The sequence below is a fragment of the Dipodomys merriami genome, unplaced genomic scaffold (assembly GCF_024711535.1).
Source record: "Dipodomys merriami isolate MVZ:Mamm:240054 unplaced genomic scaffold, mDipMer1.0.p SCAF_49, whole genome shotgun sequence".
In the NCBI taxonomy this organism is placed as follows: domain Eukaryota; kingdom Metazoa; phylum Chordata; class Mammalia; order Rodentia; family Heteromyidae; genus Dipodomys; species Dipodomys merriami.
This window is the reverse complement of record NW_027206057.1, coordinates 8,709,626-8,733,585: the sequence shown is the minus strand read 5'-3', so window position 1 is coordinate 8,733,585 and position 23,960 is coordinate 8,709,626. Positions and strand designations below refer to the sequence as shown.

General features: G+C 47.2%; 1 protein-coding gene across 4 annotated transcripts in view; it reads left to right on the top strand.

The window, feature by feature from the left end:
* Positions 1-14,391: 14,391 nt before the first annotated feature.
* Satb2 (SATB homeobox 2) overlaps positions 14,392-23,960 on the top strand; it is a 195,866-nt gene continuing 186,297 nt past the window's right edge. The window contains exon 1 of one of the 4 annotated variants that reach the window (XM_069995747.1): positions 14,392-14,407. Coding sequence is in view for 1 of the 4 variants with exons in the window: in XM_069995742.1 (XP_069851843.1) it covers positions 21,652-21,784 (133 nt within the window). In the remaining 3 variants the exon portion in view is untranslated. Of the gene's footprint in view, positions 14,408-20,819; positions 20,972-21,041; positions 21,061-21,569; positions 21,785-23,960 lie in introns of those variants that run through there. The other 3 variants (XM_069995745.1, XM_069995746.1, XM_069995742.1) reach the window with 3 other exon arrangements.

The window sequence follows — 23,960 nt, the reverse complement described above, 5'->3', positions numbered from 1 at the left end:
AATCAGAAAAGACATTCACCTTCAAGTCTTCTTCCCTAATCTCAGGAAGGAGCCAAGTTGAGGATTGGTTTGGTAATGCTGCTCCATCCCCCAGGAGAGGGCAGTACTGGAGCAAAAGCTATACTTGACTTGTCAAAGCTGTTGAGTAAAGAGGTGTCTTTCTTTTATAGGAGGAGCCTATAAAAGGCAGCTTCTAGATCTTGGAGAGACCAAACTCAAGTCATTGGGCAAGGGCAAGAGGTGGAGGATCTGAGTCACAAACTCCTGGGATGGAAATGCAGTGACCAGCAGTAGACTAACTACTGTGGTTTCAGCATTTATTTGGAATATCAGGCTCTTCTTTCAAAGCCCTTAGTTTTCTTCTGGTGCTTAATTCCTAGCTATGGCAGACAGCATCCCACACTTTTTCATCATTCAAGTGTTATTTTTTCAACAATAGTTGGGGTTCAACAGTCCTTGTCAAGACCTTACAGAATAAGCTGGAACCTAATCCACAACAGTGTTTCTGTGTGAAAATGCATTCTAGGGCTGGACACTGGTTGCTCATGCCTGAAATCCTAGATACTCAGGAGGCTGAGATCTGGGGATCATGGTTCTAAGCCAGTTGAGGCAAGAAAGTCCATGAGACTCTTATTTCCAATTAATCACAGGGGGGAAAAAAGCTGAAAATAGCACTATGGATCAAGTGGTAGAGTGCTAGCCTTAAGCAAAAAGGAGCTTAGGGACAAGTGCCCAGGCTCAGAGGTCAAGCTCAGGACTGGCCAAAAGAGAGAGAGAGAGAGAGAGAGAGAGAGAGAGAGAGAGAGAGAGAGAGAGAGAGAGAGAGAGAGAGAGAGAATATAAGCATGCCTTTGGCCATGAGCACAAACCTCTGCAGGTCTCAAATATGAGAGATGTTGGTGGTCTTCCCTTTCTCCAGCTTGGATCTCTGCCTGGGATCTTTAAAAATAAAAAAGATGATACTCTATTAAAATATCTTGTTGTTGTGGTTGGTCCTGGGGCTTGAACTCAGGGCCTGGGTGCTGTCCCTGAGCTCCTTTTGCTCAAGGCTAGCACTCTAGCACTTTGAGCCATAGCTCCACTTCTACTTTTCTGGTGGTTAATTGAAAATAAATTGCTTTCCTGCCTGATCTGGCCTCAAACTGTGATCCTCAAATCCCAGCCTCCTCCCAGCTTATAGGCACTAGCCACCAGGTCCCGGCTGCAAAAATATCTTTATTCTGCATCTAGTGACTTCAACTCTTTCCCCTGTGAAACAATGGAAGTTGAATTGTGGCTATTACCCTCGAGCCCCCAACAAGGCACACTTAAGGGTGCCACCTAAAAGGTTCACCTGTAGATATCAGTGTCTAAGAAATCTTCTCAAATGCCTTATGTTTACTTCTCTAACATAAAACTGCATAGAAAAAAATGAAAGCATCAAATGTCTTTTGCTTTTGGCTGAAGTTACATAAACTCACCAGTTGAGACATTGGCCATACGGAGATGAGGAAGAGAGGGTCCCTATTTTCAGGGTTTCACTGTCTAGCAGGATATGTAGTCAGTACTCAACACATGCTTGTTGAATTAAATCTTGAGCCAAGAAACACTCGAGGTGATTGCATTCACTAACTCTGTCGTCCTAACTCCTCAACTTTCCCTTCTGTCCTGGCTACTTGCCAGAGAGGCCTGTCCTTACTCGAAAGGAGGTATGTAGTTGCCCACGCCTTTTGATTTTAGGGTTCTGACAGGGTCTTCCTATATATCCGGTACATCTGCCACTCTCTCCCCACACCTTGACCTGAAATTCTCACCTTAATGGAACAGTTTCACTCAAATACAGATGCTCTTTGGCTTACAGTAGAGATACATCCTAATTATAGGTTGAAAACATCAGACATCAAAATTACATTTAGTGCACCTAGCATATTGGTGGTTTGCCCTCATGATGGCATAATTGACTTTGAGCTAGAGGTATTGTACAGAATACTGATAGCCTGAGAAAAGATCACAGTTTAACAGACGATGAATGGCTTCTGCCATACTCATCTGGTATCGCTTTTCACAACATTGTAAAGTAGATAAATTGTAAATTAGCCACCACAAGTTGGGAACTGACCATATATAATTTACTAGAAGAGAAGAATCTGTGTGTTTGAACTGCACATTGGAGGTATTTGGTGGTTATTTAGCAGAAGAGAATTAGAGAGACTCTTAATTCCAGCCTATTACCATTGAGACACAGAAGAGTTCCTACCGAGTTATTTCATTAGCACTCTGGGGGGCCATGGAAACTTGGCTTTAAGGATATAGGAAGCCAAATGCCACTGGACAAAGGCTTCCGCCTAGCAGTGGTTCACTCTAGTGCCATGCTATCTAGCCAGCATCTGCTAGCCATGTGTAATTTTTAAGCACTTGCTGTGTGGCTAGTTCAAATTGAGATGTGTCGCAAATATAAAATACATACCACTTTTCAAAGACAATGTGGGAAAAATATCCCAATAACTTTTGTATTGATTACCTATTGAAGAAATATGGATTATATTACACTAAATATATTATTTGATTAATTCTGCCTGATAGTTTTAAAGAAACTATTATGAATTTCACTATTATTATTTATCTTGGACAGAACTGGACTATTGACTCAGAGGACAGACCCCACCCTAGAGGGCGCTGAAGTCCAGTGAATGGGCAAAGGTGCCAAAGGAATGATATTGTAGGGCAGAAATGTACTAGGAAGAAAGAATAACCTCCTGGCAGGGTCAGAAACAGAAACTCCCAATGGAAATACAGGCATTTCACTTTGAATCAGTCAGCTGACATTTTTCCTATGGGCTCCTGTCCTACAGGAAGGGAGTGTTGCTGAGGTACACATACTCTTGGCTCTAACTAGCTTTGATTTGTGTTTTGCTTCTGAAATGATTTTTGCTCCTTCTGATCTCAGCTTCACATGATAGATTGTTGAGATGTTTGATGTGGGTTTGATATCTCAGTCAGGTTTAGGAAGGCTAATCATGCTAATGATTTGGTTGATAATAAAAAAAAAAAACACTAGACAATATGTTTTATGTGTAAGAACTTGTTATATTGTTTCCTTCAACTGACTTTGTGGATTGACGCGTAGACATTGATATCATGCAGAAATATCTGGATTTCGTGTAGTAGTTTACAGTTTTCAATGTCCTTTTCAGCAAATTATCACTTTTTATTGTCACAACATCTTGTGAGGCAGGCGAGGCATGTATAGATTTTTTATCCATATGTTATAGCTAAGAAATGAAGAGAAGAAAAAAAAAGGTTGCATTGACCAGCATTTCAAAGCTGCTAAGTGACAAAAATAGAGGTGGATCGTGAAAAATTGGATTGGATATCATGGTTTCTGGTCTTTGGTAGCTTCTACTGGTACGTAGTGGGTCACTGAGGTGGAGTTGGGGGCAAGTGGTTCACAGCTTCTTATTCTTCCACAGTTCTGCTCTCTTAAAGATTAGGAAATTATTTTATGGGGGTTGCATGTCAGGAGTTGGAAAGCTGCCATTTGGGAATCTAGGAAAGTGGTCTAATTGGAGTTCTGCCTTCCATTCAGCATGAATTCCTTTGAAGTCTGTGTCTCTGTTTAATTCCTTTCTTGCTTACCTCCCTGGTGGCTCTAAGAAAGACTTAGGTGCTTGATCTGCAGACAGAAAGAGGTTCTCAGCTACAAGCATAGCTTAGAACAGAGTGCTGAGAGCCCACTACAGCATGACATAGGGGCAAAGTGAGGTAGGCTATTCTTTAGAGATGGACCACTGGAAAGGAGGAAACACAAGTAAAGAATGTAAGAGTTTGTTTATCAGGATGATGGTGATGATGATGATCGTGGTGGTGGTGGTGAATGTTGGTTGAATAAAAGTCTAAAATCACATAATGGATGTGATGTGATTTGGAAATGTGAGAGGATCTGGAGCAGGTTTTCTTAGTATCTAGCACCTGGTTTGAACCAAGGCAGTTAGTCCTAAGATGTTAGCTAAGAACTAGCAAAAATATGAGGCAGCGAAGATAAGGAATCAGAGAGCTAGGGAAAATGGTAGCAATGATCTGCAGATCGGTACTACAAATAATCTTGTTGGTCTTTACCACATGTCCCAATGTATTTAGAAATTACAATGATTCCTGACATACAGACTTGTCTCAAATTCAGAAAATTCCTGCACAGCTAAGCTTAGAATCAAAAATCATTCGGCAGAGTGATGCAGCTAAAGGAGACCCAAGAGATAGTCCTAAAAATACTATTTCATTTTATAAATAAGGAACATGAGAGCCAGACATACGAAAATACTCGCCAGAGATCACCATGGCTAGTTATGATGCAGGATAAGAACTAGAGAGAGTGATATGTCAACATCACGGTAAGAATACTGTCTATGGAATCGTATCTGGATTCAAGTCTGGGCTCTGACAAATTGTTCAGTGACTAGGTGTAAGTTATTTAACTTTTTATCTCATTTTTCTCATGTTTAACATCACCTTCAAAAGGTTGTTGTATTGTGTGGGATAATAATATTGAAGCACTTATAAGTTACCAGCTTAGGGCAGGTAACAATAAATGAAAAATGCTGTTACCATTAGAATTCAACTTTTCTGATTTCCAGATCACAATTCATTCTTTATATTATGGGACCTCTCTCAAACCCACTCCAGTCTCTGTGCGCATGTCTGTGTCTGTGTCTAATAATGCTATGATGTCTTCATGGGAGTTTTGTATGAATGATATGAAGAAAGTTACTTGATTTGATGATCTACCTGCAGAGAAAATAAGCTACAACTCTTTGGACCACAGAGAGATTCCTGAGTGCATGATCACTCAAGACAGAAATCCACTTCTCTTTCATGTAATAGTCTAGAGGTAGGTAATGCAGGACTGGTAATGTAGGCTGCCACCCTCAACATATGAATTTTATCTCTGGGTTCAGAGATCAAATTTCTTGCTACTACAGCCCTAGTTTTCATCTTCATCAAGGCTACATACTCTGGGATAATGTTCAAGGCCTCCATAAATAGACTTACTCTAGCTGTGGAAAGTGCCTTCCCTCAATTCTGCATGCTCAGAGGGGAATCTCAGCCAGTTTGCTTACAGAACCTAGATCTGTTCCTGTCAAATCTTGTCTCACACCCTTCCTTTGTCTCGGCTATCTTTCCAGGACTAGTCAAAATTTCACCTTTCTGGACCATTTTACCTCTTTGTATTTAAGCTTCAGGAGCACTTAGTATAGGCTTTTAAAGTACATATTAATTGTATAATTAATATGGGGTTTCACCCTGTCCTCTTTCTGTATACATAGATGTACTTGGATCATACTCAACTCCTATATTCTTATATTACACTTTCTTATCCTGCTCCACTAACACCACACCAACACTTTATTTCTTTACAAATTTTAATGGATCTCATTGCCATTTTAATTCTTTTTTTTTTTTTTGCCAGTCCTGGAGCTTGAACTCAGGGCCTGGGCACTGTCCTTGAGCCTCTTTATGCTTAAGGCTAGCACTCTACCACTTGAGCCACAGTGCCACTTCTGGCTTTTTCTGTTTATGTGGTACTGAGGAATCAATCCAGGGCTTCATGCATGTTAGGCAAGCACTCTACCACTAAGCCACATTCCCAGCCCCCATTTTAATTCTTAAGCTTACCTGTCACTTCTATGACATTTTATTCACGCCTGTGCTACATTCCTTGGAGAGCTGCATATATCCTCTTGGTTGATGCTAACTGATCTACCTGAGTGAATCTTGTCTCCTAAATGAATTCCCCATTCTTTAAAGACAAGGGTGAGATCTTGAAATCCTTTGCTTTCCTTACACTGTCTAGCACCCTTCAAACATATAATAGGTAGTCCATTGATAGTCATATTTTGAGAGCTTTTTCACATCCTGGCTGAATGGCTTGGTATGTGTCAGACTCCAGTGCCATCCTCCCTAGAATATTTGGAGAAGGATTACATAGGCATGGTGATTGTGACTGCAAAGGAACACAAGGCCAGTGCTGCAGAGATTTGGGGTGTTAGTAACAGGCTAACTGTATGGCCTTAGGAAACATCAGCTTTGCCTTAATTTTTCAGTCAGCTGCTCCCCCTCTTCTTGGCTGTTCTGATCACTGAGTTTATGCTCTTATCAGGGTGGATTTCATTGTTCGTATCAGGTTCTTTCTCTTACTGCTTCAGATATTACTTTCATTTTTCTCATTTCCATCATCATGAGAGTGGTTCTTTTCTCCAAGGAGCAGGCCTCCAATGCCATAAGGGCTGGGTTTCTCAACATGCAACTCTTCAGCAATTGGCCCTATAAAACATGAACTCGTATCATTGTGAGCATGACTATTAAGTCTCCACTTGTTGACTCATATATTTTTTCCATCATCTGTGAGGTCAACCAGAATGTGGTCCTATTAATAGATGACCTTATCATGTAAGCTCTGAGACTGTGACATGTTGTATAATTTTAATGTGTCTAGAACAATCTCTGGTTCTCACAATTTCACTTTAAGATGAATACTGAGTGAGGACTTTTTTTCCCTTTTCCTTTTTCTTTTCTTTTGTGTATGTGTGCTTGTACTGGAGCTTGAACTTAGAGTTTTATGCTCTTGCTTGGCTGTCTTGCTCATGTGTTCTACCTTTTGAGCCACACCTCCAATTAGAGTTTTTGCTGGTTGATTGGAGATAAGAGTCTCATGGATTTTTCAAGTGGCGCTGTAGCTCAAGTGGTAGAGCGCTCGCCTTGAGCTGAAGAGCTGAGGGACAGCTCCCAGGCCCAGAATTCAAGCCCCACGACCGACAAAAAAAAAAAAAAAGAGTCTCATGGATTTTTCAGATATGTCTGGCTTCAAACTATGATCCACAGATCTCAGTCTCCTGTGTAGATAGGAGCCATCAGCACCTGGCCTGACTGAGTGATGCCTTTAGACATCATAAAACCTCCCATTTAAGCCCACTTCTAATTATCAGTGGAACTTTGTGTCATTATTTAGTATCTCTGAATCACCTTTGAAGTGTAAATGATAATACTTTTCTTATAATGTCATTGTAAAGATTAAATGAGATAAAGCATGTCAGAGCTGTTAGGTTTTTAAAAAGAGGTAGCCGAGTAAGAACAGCAGCACGCACATGGTATTCAGGTAAGGGGTAGGTTTATTCATCCTTCCGGCTGGCACCAGGCCATCTTGGTCCTCCATGCTATGGGGAAAGGCCTGGGAAAGAGAGCTGGGAGAGCTGGGAAAGAGAGAGAGCTGGGAAAGTTAGAGAGCTGGGAAAGAGGGAGCTGGCAAAGAGAGAGAAAAGATCTAGAAAAGAGAGAAAAAAGCTAGAAGATAGTGTCTGGGAAAGGTGGGAAAGAGAGAGCTAGGAAAGAGAAGGGAGATGGGAAAGAGAAGAGAAGGAAAGAGCTGAGAAAGAGCTAGAAAAGAGCAGAGAGAGGGCGTCTGGGCCTGGGCTAGGCCTTATCTAGGCGGAGAAAGGTGCGGCCACATCAAATTCAGATGTGACCTCAGTGGATGCAGATGAGACCTCTTCCAGGTGTCCCAGTTGCCTAGGTAACGCAGGTACTGGATGGAGACTTTGCTGCAAGGAGGGTGGAGTCGGCTAGCCATCCAGGAGCAGACCTTACAAGAGCTATTATTTTTGTAGTCATTATCATCATTTCTTAAGATGTAACCAAGAACTGGTGGCTCACAACTATAATCCTAGCTACCCAGGAGGCTGAGATCTGTGGATTGTGGTCCAAAGTCAGCTCAAGCAGGAAACTCTGTGTAACTCTTATTTCCAATTAACAAGCAAAATTCCACAAGTGGAGGTATGCCTCAAGTGGTAGAGTGCTAGTCTTGAGCAAAACAGCTCAGAGACAGCACTCAGGTCCTGAGTACAAGCTCTAGGAGTGGCACACCTGTGCATGTGCATGTGCGTATGTGCGTGCACACGCACGCGCACACACACACACACAAAGACATATGGTAGCTGAATGAAAAAAAAAGTGAACTGATAGCTTCTCAGAATATTTATTGAATTGGGTTGGATCTGTGTCCTACATTTAGAAGTTTCTTGATGTCAGCAGAAACCTGAGCCTTTCAGTAAATTCTATTTGAATGCTATTATCCAGACTCATTCCTTTTTAATTCTCCATCTTCCTTTTCCAGGACTGAAAACATTCACAAAACAATAAAAACAGAAGACATTAATGCAGGCAGGGAAGAGCAGAAGAAGAGTTGGTAGCTCAGAGCTTCAAAGTCCTGCTTCAAGCTTCTGAGGGTTTTCATTTGGGGGTGGCGTTCACAACCTGGCATCTTCCCCTAAGCTGCTAAAGAGTTTTGATGGGTAGAAAGCAATTTGTGTTAGGTTTGTGGGCATGAACAGAGTTACAAGGTCATTGAAATGTTATTTTCAAACTGATACAGATATTCTAGGCAAAGCCTATAAAGGGAAAAAATATACATTGAATCAAAAGAAATTTAAACTGACCAGTGACTTGGTGATATTCCATTTAATAACCTGCCTCTCTAGCTGAAGGCTGTGGTGAGCCAGGTAAATAAAGAGCCTGCTGACAGGGAAATTGAGGGGATCAGTGGGGTTGAGAGGAATGGAGAAAATGGTGAAAGGGTAACATTGATCAAGATGCATGGGACTCACAAACGGCCATGTACAACTTTGTACAACTACTTAAAGATAATAGAGGGGAAGTTTGTTTTTAAACTGCCTGCTGACAGCTGAACTGACTCAGTGTATGGAGTCTGAGAAATCTTCAGGAAAGAGACACAAAGCTACCAGAAGGAGGAAGTAGGTCTTGGGCTGTCACTCTTCTAATCCCTTCTGCTTTTGCTAAAAGCTCTACAGGCAGCCCTTATAAAGCTAGGTGCAGAGGCCCCAAGCTTTGTATTTGGTCTTGAGGGAAAAGAAAGAAATTGCCTTGGCTTTGCCAGAGCAGCTCTGCTTTTTCACTGCCCCCTCCTGGGCTGCTGGTGCTCTCAGAAATCTAGAAAAACCTGAGCATGATAAGAGAACAGTGTAGGAATTTATAACGCCGACAGAGAATACTGTCCAGACCAGCAAGATGTAGCCATTTTCTTTCCCAAAACCAGATTAGAGTGAGAAATTAGCAATGTTTTATTTCTTAGTCAGCACTGAGCAACATTGGCCACTATGCAACTTTAATGCAGGAAAGTCAGAAAAATGTTTCTCAGAGGAAGGCTTAAGGTCTTCTCACCCACTTAGTATGAGATCTTACATCCCTACAAAGAGTGAAGGATCAGAGACAGACACAGTCTGTGTCTCTTTTTCTCTCTAAAAGACTAAGTGATGGCAAGAGCTACATGTCAAGTGCAACTTTCTAGGGATGGCTTGAAAATGGCCTACTGTCCTGGTAACCTGGGTCCCCTTGCCTGGGTGATTTAAAAAAAGAAAGTATGCAAAGCAGCTGAGAAGATAAAGCTAGAGAGTTATTTATTAAAATTCTGGAAGCATTTGTTGTAAGAAAGGTTATTTGCTCTAATAGGGTTACTTATCGTACTTTGTCTAAAAGAGAATGAGCCTAAGAGAACAAGAAGAGGTAATATTCAATTTCTTATTCAAGTTCAGTAATTACAGTGTGCAATGTGAATTGAGAGACAGAGAAAAGGGGAGAGAGAGAGAAGGGTGATTGGGTTACACATGTTTGGATATGTATATTCTAATAAAACTTTAATAACAAAATTAGGTATGGACAGATATATGGGCTTACACATCTTAATAGTATAGTGAACATGCTCTGAGTTTTCAATAAGGATCAGAAACTGTCAAAACAACTGTAATACAGTATTTTGTTTAATCCTGTCAGTTTCATGAGATAGCAATTTGTATTTTGCCCATTTGACAAGTAAGAAATAGGTGGCTCAGATAATTTGACCTCCCAAATTCACACAGCTAGTAAGTGACAAAGAATTGACATGGTCTCTAGTTTTAAAATCTGAAAGCACAATTTGTCATTTTTCCCACTATTTACTTTTTTTTTTTAGCATTAGAGTTTGAATTCAAGGCCTCTCAACTAGTGCTCTACAACCATGCCTCCAACTCAGCAGTTTTTTTTACTCTGTGTGTGTGTGTGTGTGTGTGTGTGTGTGTGTGTGTGTGTGTGTGTGTGTGTGTGTGTGTGTGTGTGTGTGTGTGTGTGTGTGTGTTGGTCCTGGGACTTCAACTCAGTGTGGGCACTGTCCCTGAGCTTTTGTGCTCAAGGCTAGTGCTCTACTATTCTAGCCACAGCTCCACTTCCAGCTTTTTGATGATTAATTGGAGATAAGAGTCTCACAGACGTTCCTGCCCAGGCTGGCTTTGAACTACAATCCTCAGATCTCAGTCTCCTAAGTAGTATAAGATTACAGGCATGGGCCCCAAGGCAACTTTCTGAAATTTTTTTTGGGGGAGGGGTCCAGTCGTGGGGCCTGAGCTTTGGGCCTGGGCGCTGTCCCTCAGCATTTCAGCTCAAGGCTAGCACTCTACCACTTGAGCCACAACGCCACTTCCGGCTTTTTTCTTTTGTTGCTTATGTGGTGCTGAGGAATTGAACCCAGGGCCTCATGCATGCAAGGCAAGTGCTCTACCGCTGAGCCACCTTCCCAGCCCCAACTTTCTGAAATTTTAATCATGGTTAATGGTATTTCTGGAAGGTAGCTATTAGTGCTTAAATAAATTTGCCTTCTAAGCTAAGTACTGGTGGTGCACGCCTGTAATCCTAACTACTTAGGAGGCTGAGACATGAGGATCATGGTTCCAAACCAGTGTGTGCAGGAAGTCCATAGGACTCTTATCTCCAATTATCACCATAAATCCAGAAGTGGGACTATTTCTCAAAATGACAGAGTGCTAGCCTTAAGCAGAAAAGCTCAGGGACAGCACTCAGGCCTTAAATTCAAGCCCCACAACTGGCAATACATACATACATACATACATACATACATACATACATACATACATAAATTTGCCTTCTAAAAATAGTAATTTCCTATACCAATTTCCTACACCACCACCTTGGCATAACAATCTTAAGATGGATCCCCAGTTTTCTTTCCAATTCACATCCTACTTGCCCATATATAACATCTTTACCCCATCCTTGCCTGGTGTAGAGGATGGACAAAGACAATGTTTCATGTTTCAAATCCTTCTTTTTTGGGTATCCTCTATCCAGTTTCTCCCAGAGAAGAGAGTATAGTACCTGCAATCTAGCCACAGACAGGTCTTTTCTGTGGGCCATACTGGGGAAATACAACCCACTTAGGGAGTAGAGGCGGGGTAGAGCTGCTCCATAACTTTCCCTCCTCCAGCACAGAAGACTCAGGTGGCCTTGATAGAGATGAATTTCTTAGATGCTGTTGCTAACTTTAGAAGAGGGAGATTAATGCATAGAAAACCTGGGAGGGCAAAAGATATCCAGTTTTCTCTGTAATGAGGTAGAGAGGAAGAATACAATGTAGTTGACATGCCCTTGTGTTAAGAATGTGCTATGTTAAATCTCTGCTACTCAGAGATTCCCACATGCTAAAGAAGAGGAAGTCTGAGGTTTGTTTTTATTCATCTATTTGCAGCTTTGCTGTAAATACTGTTGTGTGTAGTAATTCCTAGGCAGATGTTACAATGTAGAATTTCTCTGGGCGATTTTAGCTGGCATTTTTAAACAGGACTCAATTCAAAGTCTTTGTCTTCAAAAACTGGTTCAGTGACTGAGGCTGAAAAGAGTCCTGTTTTGAAATCCTCTCCTAGAAAGGCAAAAACAATCAGCAGCTTCTTTATTGGCTTAGGTCTGTAGAGAACCATCACAGGTTTAGGCCTCAGAAAGCTCTCTGATATACCCCCGGCCCCATCCCTCCAAAGGTAAGTTGTAACACCAACTCATGGACCACAAAGAGCCCTTATAAGACCACAGCAAGAGTCAGTGTTCAGGCACACTAAGGAGCCTACACAACCCCAGAGCAGCATGTATGTGCTTATGTGTTTGAAAGCAACTGTATATTCCATTCTCTTCCTTATGAGTTTCTTCTTTACCTCTCATACCCCTGTTGTAGACTAACTGGAAACCTGGTGTTTTCTGACTTCTAAACTGTTAAAATTTGATAGGCAAATAAAATGGATGATGAAAAAATAAGTAAACCAGCTGAATGGCAATACTATTCCATTATGAATTTCAGTAAGCAATACTTCTGAATTGTCAATTTTATCAGACAAATGTAATCTTTTGTGTATGTGATAGAATAAGTATTGCACATCTCAGCCAACCTATGCATCTCCTTCTCCTCCCCAATTCCTAAAGGAATTGAAGAAGGGGAATCAATAAATCAATTGGTACCTTGTCCAATACCCATTTCAATGACATCACAGCACCATTTGCTAAAGATCAGACATTAGTTACGGAAAGAGACTGAGACATCTCCATTTGATAATGTACCTCTTTGCCTTTGTGAAAAGGAATTCAAATAAGAATAGAGAAATGTCCTTGTAAATAATAGCTTTTGTGTTGAACTTATCAAAAATAAGAAACTAATTATAGAGGATGATTAAATGTCATCTATCTTTTATTTTTATGGTCCATTGTAAAGATATTGAGTTGTGTTTTCTGGGCTTATCCTATGATATTTTATCCAAAAGTTTCCCCATATTATTGCTAAACCAACTATTAAGAAATTGAGTTTTGTTTTTACTTCAAATTTGATTTTACAAATGTTTATATTTTCCCCATTCTGGTTCTTTAAAAAATGATACCAGAGTTTAACATTGAAGAATTGTAAATTCTAAAACAAAGCAAAGCCACACATTCAAATTATGTACCAAGTGAGGTCTGGCATTTTGGAGAAAACAAGCTCACAAGTTGAAGGGAAACTGATAATATCATGACTCCCAGCTTTTTGTTGTGCTTTACTCAATATATATTTCATATACCTAATATTCTTTTTTTTTTTTTTTTTTTTTTTTTTTTTTTTTTTTTTTTGGGTCCGGTTGTGGGGCCTGAACTCTGGGCCTGGGCGCTGTCCCTCAGCTCTTCAGCTCAAGGCTAGCGCTCTACCACTTGAGCCACAGCGCCACTTCCGGCTTTTTTTTTCTTTTTGCTTATATGGTGCTGAGGAATCGAACCCAGGGCCTCAGGCTTGCAAGGCAAGCGCTCTACCACTGAGCCACCTTCCCAGCCCCATACCTAATATTCTTAAGAGGAAAAAAATGTCCTGTGGTCAAACTTCTCTGGATTGAGGGTCACAAAGGAGAGAGTTTAGTCTCAGCTCCTGGCTCAGAATTTTCTTGCCTGTAGGGTGAATGTTTGCTTTTTTTCAGTTCAAGTTCTTCCAATAAACTGCACCCCAGGGACCGAAGGATCTGAAATTCTTTGTTTTCTCGGTTCCTTCTGCAGAGCCTTTGATGACCTGAGATTAGGAGAGTTCCTGTGCGTTGTGGGTTAGCGTGGAAGGGAGGGGTGATATGTAAGAGGGGGCGGGGAGTAAGGGTGAGGAGTCCGGGGCCACTCAGCACAGGTGCACAAACCACTGGGTACCGTGCCGTGATTCCTGGGTCCACTGTCCAGTGAGCCTCTCCCCGACCCCCACCCCCACCCCTTGACCTGGATTACTGTTGTTCTCTAAACACTGGTCCTACCATAAAAATGAAATCTTCAAGGAACACTTTCTCAAGTTCGTGGAATCAGAAGGAGAGGGAAATTTTGTGTCATTCCTGCAGCAAAGCCAGCAAGGTCTCACCTGACCTCTTAGTTTGTACTGGGACCACCTAAAGCTACCTGGAAATAAATGATTTCGGAAATTCAACGAGAAGGGATTAGATGACCTCAAACGTGTCAAATAAGGCTCGAAAATGGGTGCACACCTACGTACAGGTCTATAAGTATAGAAGGGGCAAAGGTGACCTCCTCGCCTACGTCTCCCTCAAATATATTTTAGTTCTCCCCTTGTCTTCTCGGCAGGCTCGGTCCCCGTTTTCCTTCGCTGCTCCAGGCGGGCGGGGACGTCCGCCGGACAGGTAGGAGGCCGCCAGCCCTCCTCCTCGCTGGTGGGGAGGACCGATCCCCTTGCGGGGAGAGCGCAGCGGGGCCCGTGGCCGGGTCTGGGGGCCGGGGGGGGGGGTGTCACTCCGGTCTCTCCCAGCGGCTAGGGCTTCCAGGGTGGGATCGAAAAGCTGCCCGGCTGGCCGGAAGCGCTGGGCTGGGGCAAGGATTTTCCAGCCCAAGCAATTAGCTGCAAATAAACATCTGAAGCACCGACCCGGCTGGGTAAACCGAGTGCCTGACGCCTGCCTCTGAGCCGGAGGGATGGGCGGGGGGGGGGGGGGATGGAGGAGGTGGGCGCAGGAGTACCGGGAGGTGTCCCGACGCGAGCTCCCCGAGTTCGGAGACGGGTCTTAAGTTACCACTAAAGTGTGGGCTGATGTCTGAAGAGGTAAGTGGCCGCCCCCTCCCCTCCCCGGAGCACCGATCCCGGCTTGGGGTCGGCAACCCTTCCGGGAGGTCCGCACCGCCGATCCCAGCTCCGACGGTCCTCCGAGACCTGGACTCCCCCACCCCAGAAAGAGAGCCTCCGCCGGCCCCATTCCTGCCCTCGCAGGGCCTGGCACCACACATAGTTAACTGACATAGCTAACTGAGGCCTTCCAAGGGAGGCGAGCAGCCGAGCGCCCCAGCCCTCGATCTCGCCTTCGGGACTTCCGCACCCATTTCTGGGATCTGAGCCATGATCAAAGGCAAAGTCGTCCGGGGCCAGAAGACCAGGGTGCGGGGTAGCTCGCAAGGGTTCGATTGCTTTTAAGAGGCTTGGAGGACGGGGGTGGGGGGTCGACGCCTGGTTCAGGGGTGCGCAGTAGGGAATCTCCGGCTCAAGTGCGGCTCTCCACGCGCGCGCAGGTTGATGGAAAGGGCTCCGCGCTCAACCCCGGGAGCTGACAGCAGTTCTGCCAAAGTAGCAGCCACTGCGGGTGCCCGCGGGGAGAGTTGAGAGAAGAGAGACCAGAATATTGAAGGATAGCAACTGGGAAACGCAAATAGGCAAAGTCGAACCCAATCCTTGAAGCCGGGCGGGGAGGGAAGGGGGAGGTATTTTCTATGGACGAAGACACTGGAGCCACAACACCTCACAGAGTCGTGTGCGTGAAAAGGTGCTAGGAAACGCTGGGGTGAAGGTTTGATCCACGCGGGCATCCTCGCCCTTGCTGCTTCCTTCCAGGTGGACCGCAGTTCTCTACCCAGAGCTAAACACAGTGGACGTCACCCGCCCTCACCCAGCCCCTCCCGGCCCCAAGTCCTCACCCCCCTCCCTCCCCAACTCCGGGCAGAATTCAGCCCAGCCCTGCGGCTCGGCCTGGGGCTCCAAGTTCCGCAGAGATCCTAATAGCAGGCTGGCCGGCCCAGGCTCGGCCTAACTGGAGGGACTGCGACGCACAGACCGCAGACCCAGCTCCAAAGAGGGGGAAGGGAGGCGGCAGGCGCTTCCAGCGTAGCCAGTTATTTCCTGGGACTTCTTGAATAGGGTTGTGACCTGGTGATGGGGAGAAGCTGCCAGTGCAGCCGGTCTGGTTTGGATCTCTCGAGGGTCAAAGGCGCCACCAGAAACTGTAAAGACCTCCAGCCGCCCACACTCGATTGTCCGATGGGGTTGAGCCCGAACCTGGAGAGCTGGCGTTCTCCCAGCTTTACAGCCTCTGTTCCCAGCTCGGGTGGCAGACCAAGTCCAGAGGGCGCGTGAAGGGCAAAGGGATGGGGAAGGGAGGGTTTCTCTTCCATTTGTTTCCCTTTTTTCCCCCTTCTCTCTTCCTTCTCCGACTTTTCAGAATATGCTAGCAATTTGGCAGTTGGGCTGCTTCTAAAATGCACCTCCTTCGTTTTGCTTGATGGTGATGTACAAACTGCCGCCGCCACCCCCATTCAAACACACCTTTTTTCTAACCCTCTACTCCTCCCTCTTTCCCAGAAAAATGGTGTCATGGTGTGAACGTGCAAAAAGGAGTAATAGGTGTGAAAAACAACCCAGTCTCCGGGGTGTGTGGAGCACAGCCGCAAGTTGAATGCGTGGGGAAGGGGCTTGGCAAAATGTTTCTGAAGTTGCTGATACGTGGGTGGGTCGGCAAAGGAGTCCGCTTCGCTTCGTAGGCGACTAAGACACCAAACCAAGAGGCGCCCCCCCTCCCCACCTCCACCTCCGCCGAGTGCGCGCACACAAGCACTACCCGGGCTCCGGGTTCCCTGGGATCGGGGCCCCCAAACTCTCCCCGGGGCCAAAATCCAAGAGGCCACAATCTGAGAAAGCAAAGGACTCTGACAAGGGATCTCTGACCTTCAGCCATCCTGCTCCCAGCAAGACCACCGCTCACTTCTTTTCTTTGCTCTTAGTAGATGGCTCTGTAAGTGGACAGGTAGCCTGCTGCCCTCGAAAAAAAATGGGGGGGGGGCGTGCGCGATCTGGGTCTGGTTTTTCCTGGATTTAAGAACTGCCCTGGGGTAGGAGAGGCCGGGGAGAGTCCAAAGGGCTTCTTTGGAACCAGGGCCTGGTTTACTGTCTCCCCCCAAATCCCCACAACAGGAGAGGGGAGGTAGGGAAAAGAGCTGGCTGACTCGGTTGATTCGTGGAGCAGATCATTTGGCCAGTGGTGACTTTTACTCTTGGACACGGCTACCCGGCGGGGCAGCGACCTTTCCACTTATCAAGATGATTAGCTTCGGAGCTTTGCCTATGGCTGGATCTCCTGCCCTCCCCCTTTCTATCCTGAATTTAGGGGGGTGTTCCTTTTCAAAAGTGGCCTGCTGAGTCCTTCTTTGCCGCCGGGGCGGGCCTTTCCTTGGAGAAACAAGGGAAGGAATACACGGAGACCTGTGGCCCACTAAATCGGGTTCATGGGGCGGGTCCCCCCTCCCCGTGGTCCCCTGGGTCACATCCTCCCCACCCCCGAAACCACTTGCCTGAAACTTCCCAGATTCCAACCTTAAGGCAGGAAAAAAAAAAGTGTTTCATATACAAACCGATCAGGGTATTTGCAGATAATTGCGAATGTCAAATACTCCGGCGAGATGACAAAGTGCAGAGATCGCCAGGGACCCCCGGGCTTGGCCAAAGGGGCTGGGGCGGCTGCGGGGGGAGAGGGAGGAACTCCCTGGCCACCTATTGCCTACCCAGAGGCGGACCTGTTAGAAGGATTAGGAATGGCAGTCGCACCAGTCGTCCACGGTGTAGAGCTCAGATAGTTGCTTCTTGGACCTCTGGATCCTAGGGCTCAATCCCCACCTGAGCTTCGCTCAGGGCGGATGTACCAGGGTGGATACAGCACTAAATGAACCCTTCTCTCTCATTCCGAGCCCCAATAAAGGAGGATGCTTTGCCGGGATGGGGGTTGCTGGACTTCAATGGAGTTGTAGATCTAAGCGCAGGTTGTTAGCAGGTAGTTACCTCTCACCGCTGGCCTGTGGTGGAGGAGAACAGGGCACTTTGGCCACAACAGCTGGACCCTTCTAGTGCTAAGGTGGATCTTCCACAGAAATAAGCACGAACCTTTGAAAGAAAAGGAAAAGACTAAATTCCACCCTTTCACACTTCAGTTTTGTCTCTGGTTGCAGGAGGGTGTATGGGTACCCCCCCCCACACCCCTACACTGGATCCTGAGGAGCAGGATCTCACTCTGCCCACCAAAACCAGCCCTGCCAAGGTCTTAGAGACAGCAAAGGTGGCTGCTTTTGGTTCCTTTCAGGACTGCTAGCAGACACCCCCAGCCTGTTCCCGGAGGCGCGATCACAAGGTTTCTAGTGCCTGCAATCCTAAAACAAAAGTGGGAGTATTCTGGTTGGATTGTCAGTCTACTGACAATCAAGGGATGAATTATAGGCCATCCCACAAAAGTGGTGGCATCTTGGTGGCTTTCTGAGGATCAGAATCTGAGGGGGTGGCAAAGACCTGGTCAGTGGCCAAGAATGGGGGTTAATGTTGGATGTTGTTAACAGTGGAGGAAGTTACACCCCACATGAAGTTATATTATTGCCTAAGCTGCTAGCATTATGGTCTGTGACTCTGGATACTGGGTCTACATGAGCAGAGTTCACAGACCTTGAACCTGACTACCCACTTTTTCCTTTTTGAAGACTAAAGAATGAAGAACCTTCCCCAAACCTGAGGTGGAGAGGAAAGGGAAGGATAGACATGTGACTACACTGGTGGGGCAAAGCTACAGGTGAAATGTTCCAGGAAACACACTGGGACATGTCTCGGTAGCTGCCCCCCCCCCCTCGCCTTGGGCTCCTTTCCTCTTTGGTAGAGTGACTTAAGTCAGAGCATCCCTAAAACCGCTTTAAAATTTGCAAGCTAGTCTTCTGAGATTCACAAGGATGATGATTTCGGGAAAATGCCTCAGCTTCTGCACCTAAGGGTGGGAGGTGGGGAGAGGAAAGGAGGCTGCTGAATGCTCAACTTGGTTAAAGATTTGAAACCAGCTTCACCCTGCAGTTTATTCAGTCTGGTGATAAAACCAGCCTGAGTACATGGGGATAAGGCCTCAAGAATGTGCTCTAGAAATCAGAAAGCTGGATCTTGGAGTCTGTCTCCTTAGCTACCCACTACCAGAAGCACTCTGGGCATCTACCCTCTGTGTCCCTCCCAGGAAGGCCTGGACAGGCCAAAAGACCTGACTTGACATCTTGTGGGACCAACAAGGCCAGTCATACAGGGAATTCTCACAGATCCAGTATGATGCTGGTATATATAGAAGGACAACATAGTTTGCCCTCAGTCTGGGAAGCCAGCAGGCCTCTTATGTTTAAGATTTGATTTTATTTGACTTTCCAAATCAAAGTACATTGATTGGGGCCCGAAAAGTTCACGGCACATAACTATCTTAATTAAACCTGCTATAAACAGAGAAAAACAGACAACGTCTTGCTCTTGCACACAGAGCTTGAAGAGATGGCAGAAGGTCTGACAGAAAGTCAGGCAAAGGGAATATCCAGAAGAAAAAAAAGGAGAAGGAGGAGAGGGAGAGGGAAAGAAGGGGGGAGGGAGAGGAAGAGGAGGAGGAAGAAGAGGAAGAGAAGGAGGAGGAGGAAAAGGAAGAAGAAGACAAGGCAAAGATAGAACAAGAATAATCCTCAGAAAACAGCTGAACTGAAACCAAAATCCAGGCTTGCCGGGTGGTAATGAGGGACAGCCTGTATTGTAGAGCAGGAGGGACTGACCCAAGCCCAGGAGGGGCAGGGGGTGGGGAGGACCTGCAGTGGGAAAGTAGGGAGTCAACAAGACCTCAGGTTGGTTTCTAAGGCTGAGGTGTCTATCCTGGAGGCTCTAAGTTAATGCCTACTGCTGCAGTGCTTTTCTTAATACTTCCTTTTTCCCTGTTACTTCCTCTGACAGCACTGGGGGGATAACTTTCTTCCTCAGCATGGCCGGCTTGGGGGACAAAGAGTAGCATTGTGGGGGTAGCTAAGCTAGAAGCTAGAAGGTAGCACCCACTGAGGATGGTGGGTAGTAATAGAAACCAGGTGGAGAGCAGGGAGAAAGGAAAGTTGGCAGTAAGTAAGTGACCCTCTGGGAAAGCAGAAATGAGGGATACACACTCATATCTCAAGGTCTGTTTCCGTAGCTGCTAAGGAACAATATGGGCAGGGGAATAATCTTAAGAAGGGGCAGAGCTCTGGTGTTCTGGGTAAGGTAGAGCTGGAAGGAGGAAGAGCTGGGAAGGATCAGCAAGATGCTCCCTTTCCTCCTCGGACATGCGAAGGATAGCATGGGGGGGGGGGCGGAGATGGCCACTAAAAATTCCTGTCAGAGGCAACCCTCAGCAGACTTTAGGTCTCACAGCCTAAAACCATATAAACTAAAGGAAGCCCACAAATTTCCTAGCTGAAAAGTGGGAAGGAAATTTCCCCTCTAGTACGAAAAAACGGGAGATAGGAGTTGGGGTGTATTCCTAGTCACTTCAAGGTTCAGCATTTTCCTTCCATGTTCACTTGCAAACCTGAATCCTATTTGTTTTTCACTGACTACTTAGCATCTGACCTCAATACTAATGATTCAAAAATATTCTTCATTTCCATTGGCTGGCATTCATAAGCACTCGTTATGTTGGAATTAGTAAGGAATTTAAGTTCAGGTAAATTTTAGTATAACACTTTTTAGTATGACTTTAAACAAACTACCAAAAAACTGGGTTGCTTGGAGCCAAACACGCTTAGATTGCTTTAAGATTCTAGAGATTTTTTTTTATAGCTACAAACAATGCAGACACTAACGAATTGGCTATTTGTAGTTATTGTTCATGAAATCTTTTTTATGTTATGTGCTTGGTTCGCAGGCAGAAATGTTTCTTTACTATTAAGAGCATTCTTTGAAACATATTAGCAAATCAAAACAAAAACTAGGAACATACTATAGTATATAAGTTTTTACTGAAAACAACCGAGAGCAGTAAAGTCCATGCAACAGAATATAGTGAAAGTTAATCAAGATGCAAACTATTAGGGAAACACTGCAGATTTCTTCCTATCACATCCAATGGGAAACTCTTTTCAGCCCCCACCCCTTATATTTGTCTCGTGAGACTTGAATTGTTGTCAAGGTGAACAACAGTTCATCCTTCAAAACTCTTCACTCCAGAGCCATGATCATTCTCCAGGCAAAGGACTTTTGAAACAAACAACTTTCTCACCAGCACACCACACACCAACACACGCACAGTTGCCGGGTAGAGAGAGAGAGAGAGAGAGAGAGAGAGAGAGAGAGAGAGAGAGAGAGAGAGAGAGAGAGAGAGAGAGAGAGAGAGAGAGAGAGAGAGAGAGAGAGAGAGAGAGAGAGAGAGAGAGAGAGAGAGAGAGAGAATTCGAGCTTAGGTAACCAACAAACCCAATTACTAGGCTTTATTGATACTAAAAGGAAAAGTTCCCCCTCGTAAAATTTCCCTGAGCTTATTAGTTATTTAAATTAGTTTCTAGGCTGGACGGAGAGACGCCCAGAGGCACCTTCTCCTGGCTCCAGGAGGTGAGTAGCCAGCATCGGCGCCCTGACCCACCACTGCTGGCTAGGTACGGGCCAGCCAGGCGGAGTGAAGGGAAGAGCGGGGAGCTGAGGTGAGCCATTTGGTAAGGGCGATGGCCTGGCGCGCTCGGAGAAAGCTCTGATCATCCAGGGTAGGACACTGGCTATCAAAACTATGACCAGGTCGCAGCCAATAATGCAGCTGTGGGTGAGCAGGCCAAGTGGCGGTGGCATGTCCGAACTCAGGCAAGTGGCCATGCGCAGATGCACCCATCTCGGGTGGCAGCGCAGAGACCAGGTCCGGGCCTCGCCAAAGCAGCTCTGGCATCCAGAGGGCTGGCAACTGTTATCATTATTGTTTGTTGTTATTGTTGGGCTTCTGTAATTGGATGGGCATCAGGTGAATTTGCACCTTTCAGCAGCTGACAATCCCATTGTGTGAGTGTGAGTGTGTGTGTGTGCATGTGCATGCGTACTTGTGGGGGTGGGTTAGTAGAGAATTGAATGTATTGGAAATAAGTCCCAGCCTACTCAGTGCAGTCCTGTAAGCCCGACGTGGGGGCTCTCAAATCCTGACGTGGCTTTGGGACAGCTCCAGGTGATGCCTAGCTCGGTTGGGGCTCCGTGCGGTGGGAAAGAACTGAGTTCCCAGATGGCCACGTTAGACTGAAGGTCAGGGCACGATGGACGGAGCGGGTGTCCAAGGGGCTTCGTGGAGTCGAGACTTCAGCCCAGAAACCCCTCGATGTTCCCCGCCAGTCCCGATGAGTTCAGACTGCAGCATTCCTCCGACTTCTCGCCTCTTTCAAGGTCCCAGTAAGTGCCGGGGACCTGGGGGGTCCCCATAGAAGCTTTTCTTGTCCCTTTCTGAGCAGTTCGAAACCAGAGCCGGCCCTAAGCCATAACGCGCTTGGGGGGGGGGGGGGATAGGGGAGGGCGCCCCGGGCAGCTTTGGGTCCCAGCTGCCAGAGCTGGGGGTGGGCACGGATTTCGCGACGGAAGAGGCCTGGCTGCCCGGTCAGCCTGCTTGCTTGGAGCTTGGAGGGGGGTGCGGATGGAATGGCACGGCGGGGACCATTCAAGTGTACTTTCTTTTCAAAGATTTTGGGGGTAAACTGCGGACTATGAGGTTTGGCTCGCGATGCCCCCTTTTTTTCCCCGCTCGGAAGACGCCCGGGGCCTGATACCTGCTCAGCGCCCACCTTCCTTCCACCCCCCTCCACCCGCCCACCTTCCCCACCTGCGTCCTGGACGGGTGGGCTCTGGGCCACGCACAAGGGTGGGCTTCGGCTGGTGCCGCAGGTTCCGGCCGCAGCCCACGCGGTGGCGCTGTCGGGAGCGCACGCCTCCACTCCAGGCCCGGACCCCGGGGGCAGTGACCCGGGGCTCGTGGGCGGAGGGGCCGGGCCTGTGGGTTCTTCGCCACCGCCACCTTGGGCCCTGGTCTGGGGTTCCGCCTCGCTTGGGTTCCCGAAGGGAAACGCGCGCGGCAGGTCGGGAGCGCGACCCCGCCGCGCGTGTGGCTCGGAGGTGGAGGCGGCGGCGGGCATGGGGGGCGGGGAAGCGGCGTCGTGGACTTCTTTTCTGTCCTCCCCTGCCGTGTTTTACCTCCATCCCTTACCGTCGATTTCTAGACCCCAAGTAGATGAACAAGACAGCCGATTCTCACGGCGCGGCTGCTGAAGGAAATCGGAAATCTACGCTTTAAGCTCTTAAAAAAAAGTGACGGAACCCGATCGCTGGCGGAGGGGGTGGGTGGGTGGGTGGGGTGGCGGGCTGGGCATTGCCCTGAATGGCCAGGGTAAGGGTCCGGGTGCTGATGGCCCCCCGGTGCCTTCCAGGACCTCCCACCTCGCCGCCAGGGACCGGACATCCAAAGCACTTCCCTCCCCCCCCCCCCCAACTCACACACACTCACACTCCTGTTGGCCTCCTGGACACCCTCCCTCGGGGCTGGCAGAACCCACACCTGACGCCCGTCTTGGCGCCAGGAAGCACTGTGCAGCCAGCACCTGGCTGGGGGCAGCTCTCCTTTCTCCCCTGCGGGTCTCGGGCACGGTCCCTTTCTGGACTTCCAGCTCTCTTCTCTGGAGTACTCGGGTGTTCCCTTCCCTAGCAGGGACTAGTTTGCCCACCACTCATCATCAGTCCTCTCACCCCCTTCCCCCAGGGCGCAGCTCCCGGGGCCAAAGGGGCGCGTTCGTCGGAAGACCGGAGAAGGACCTCCGGGCGCCCCTACCTCCGAGACCCGACGGCTTCCCCTCTGCTCCGCCCCCGCCCCAGCGGCTGGAGGAACTCGGAGTAAATAGATACGTATCTTTGCCTGGTGCGGGTTGATTTGTAGGGCTCCCGATGCCAACGGGGAAGGCGTGCGAATAACGAAGTAAATGTCCCCGCGTTCTGCTGAGTCCCAGGACGCCCCAGAGCGGTCTGGGAAAGGACTTGAGCCCATCCTGGTCGACCAGTCCTTCAAGGCGCCCCCCCTCCCCCCATCCTCAGCCTTGGGGGGAATTCTGGCTCAGGGCCCTGGGCTTTCTTGGCGGATCCGATCTGCAGTCTAAGCCCTGTGTCTTTAACGTTGCCCAGAAAGCGTTGGTCGCCCAACTCGCCACGGACAATCCTTGGCGAAAATCGGCTCGGAGTTCCGAGCTCCATTAGGAAGAAATGGTTCCCTCCCTCCCTCCTCCCGCCCCCACCCCCACCCCAGGGCAAGATCTGGGAGAAGAGTTTGGCTGGCTGGGGTTCCTAAAAGCCGTCGAAGGCTCTGTGGCAGTTTCTACAGACTTCCCCCCTGTATCCCGAGGTGGAGAGACAACGCAGCACACCTTTTTCGGTGCTAAGGGAGAGCGACTGGTTAGGAGGGCTTCTTTGCTGAGATGTCCGAACTCGAAAGCTGGAGAGCCCAGGAATGAATGCTGGGCCTTCGGAGGCCAGGGTGTCCAAGCCCAGGACAGCCATTCTGCGCTGATGCTCTGTATCCTACACCAGCGTG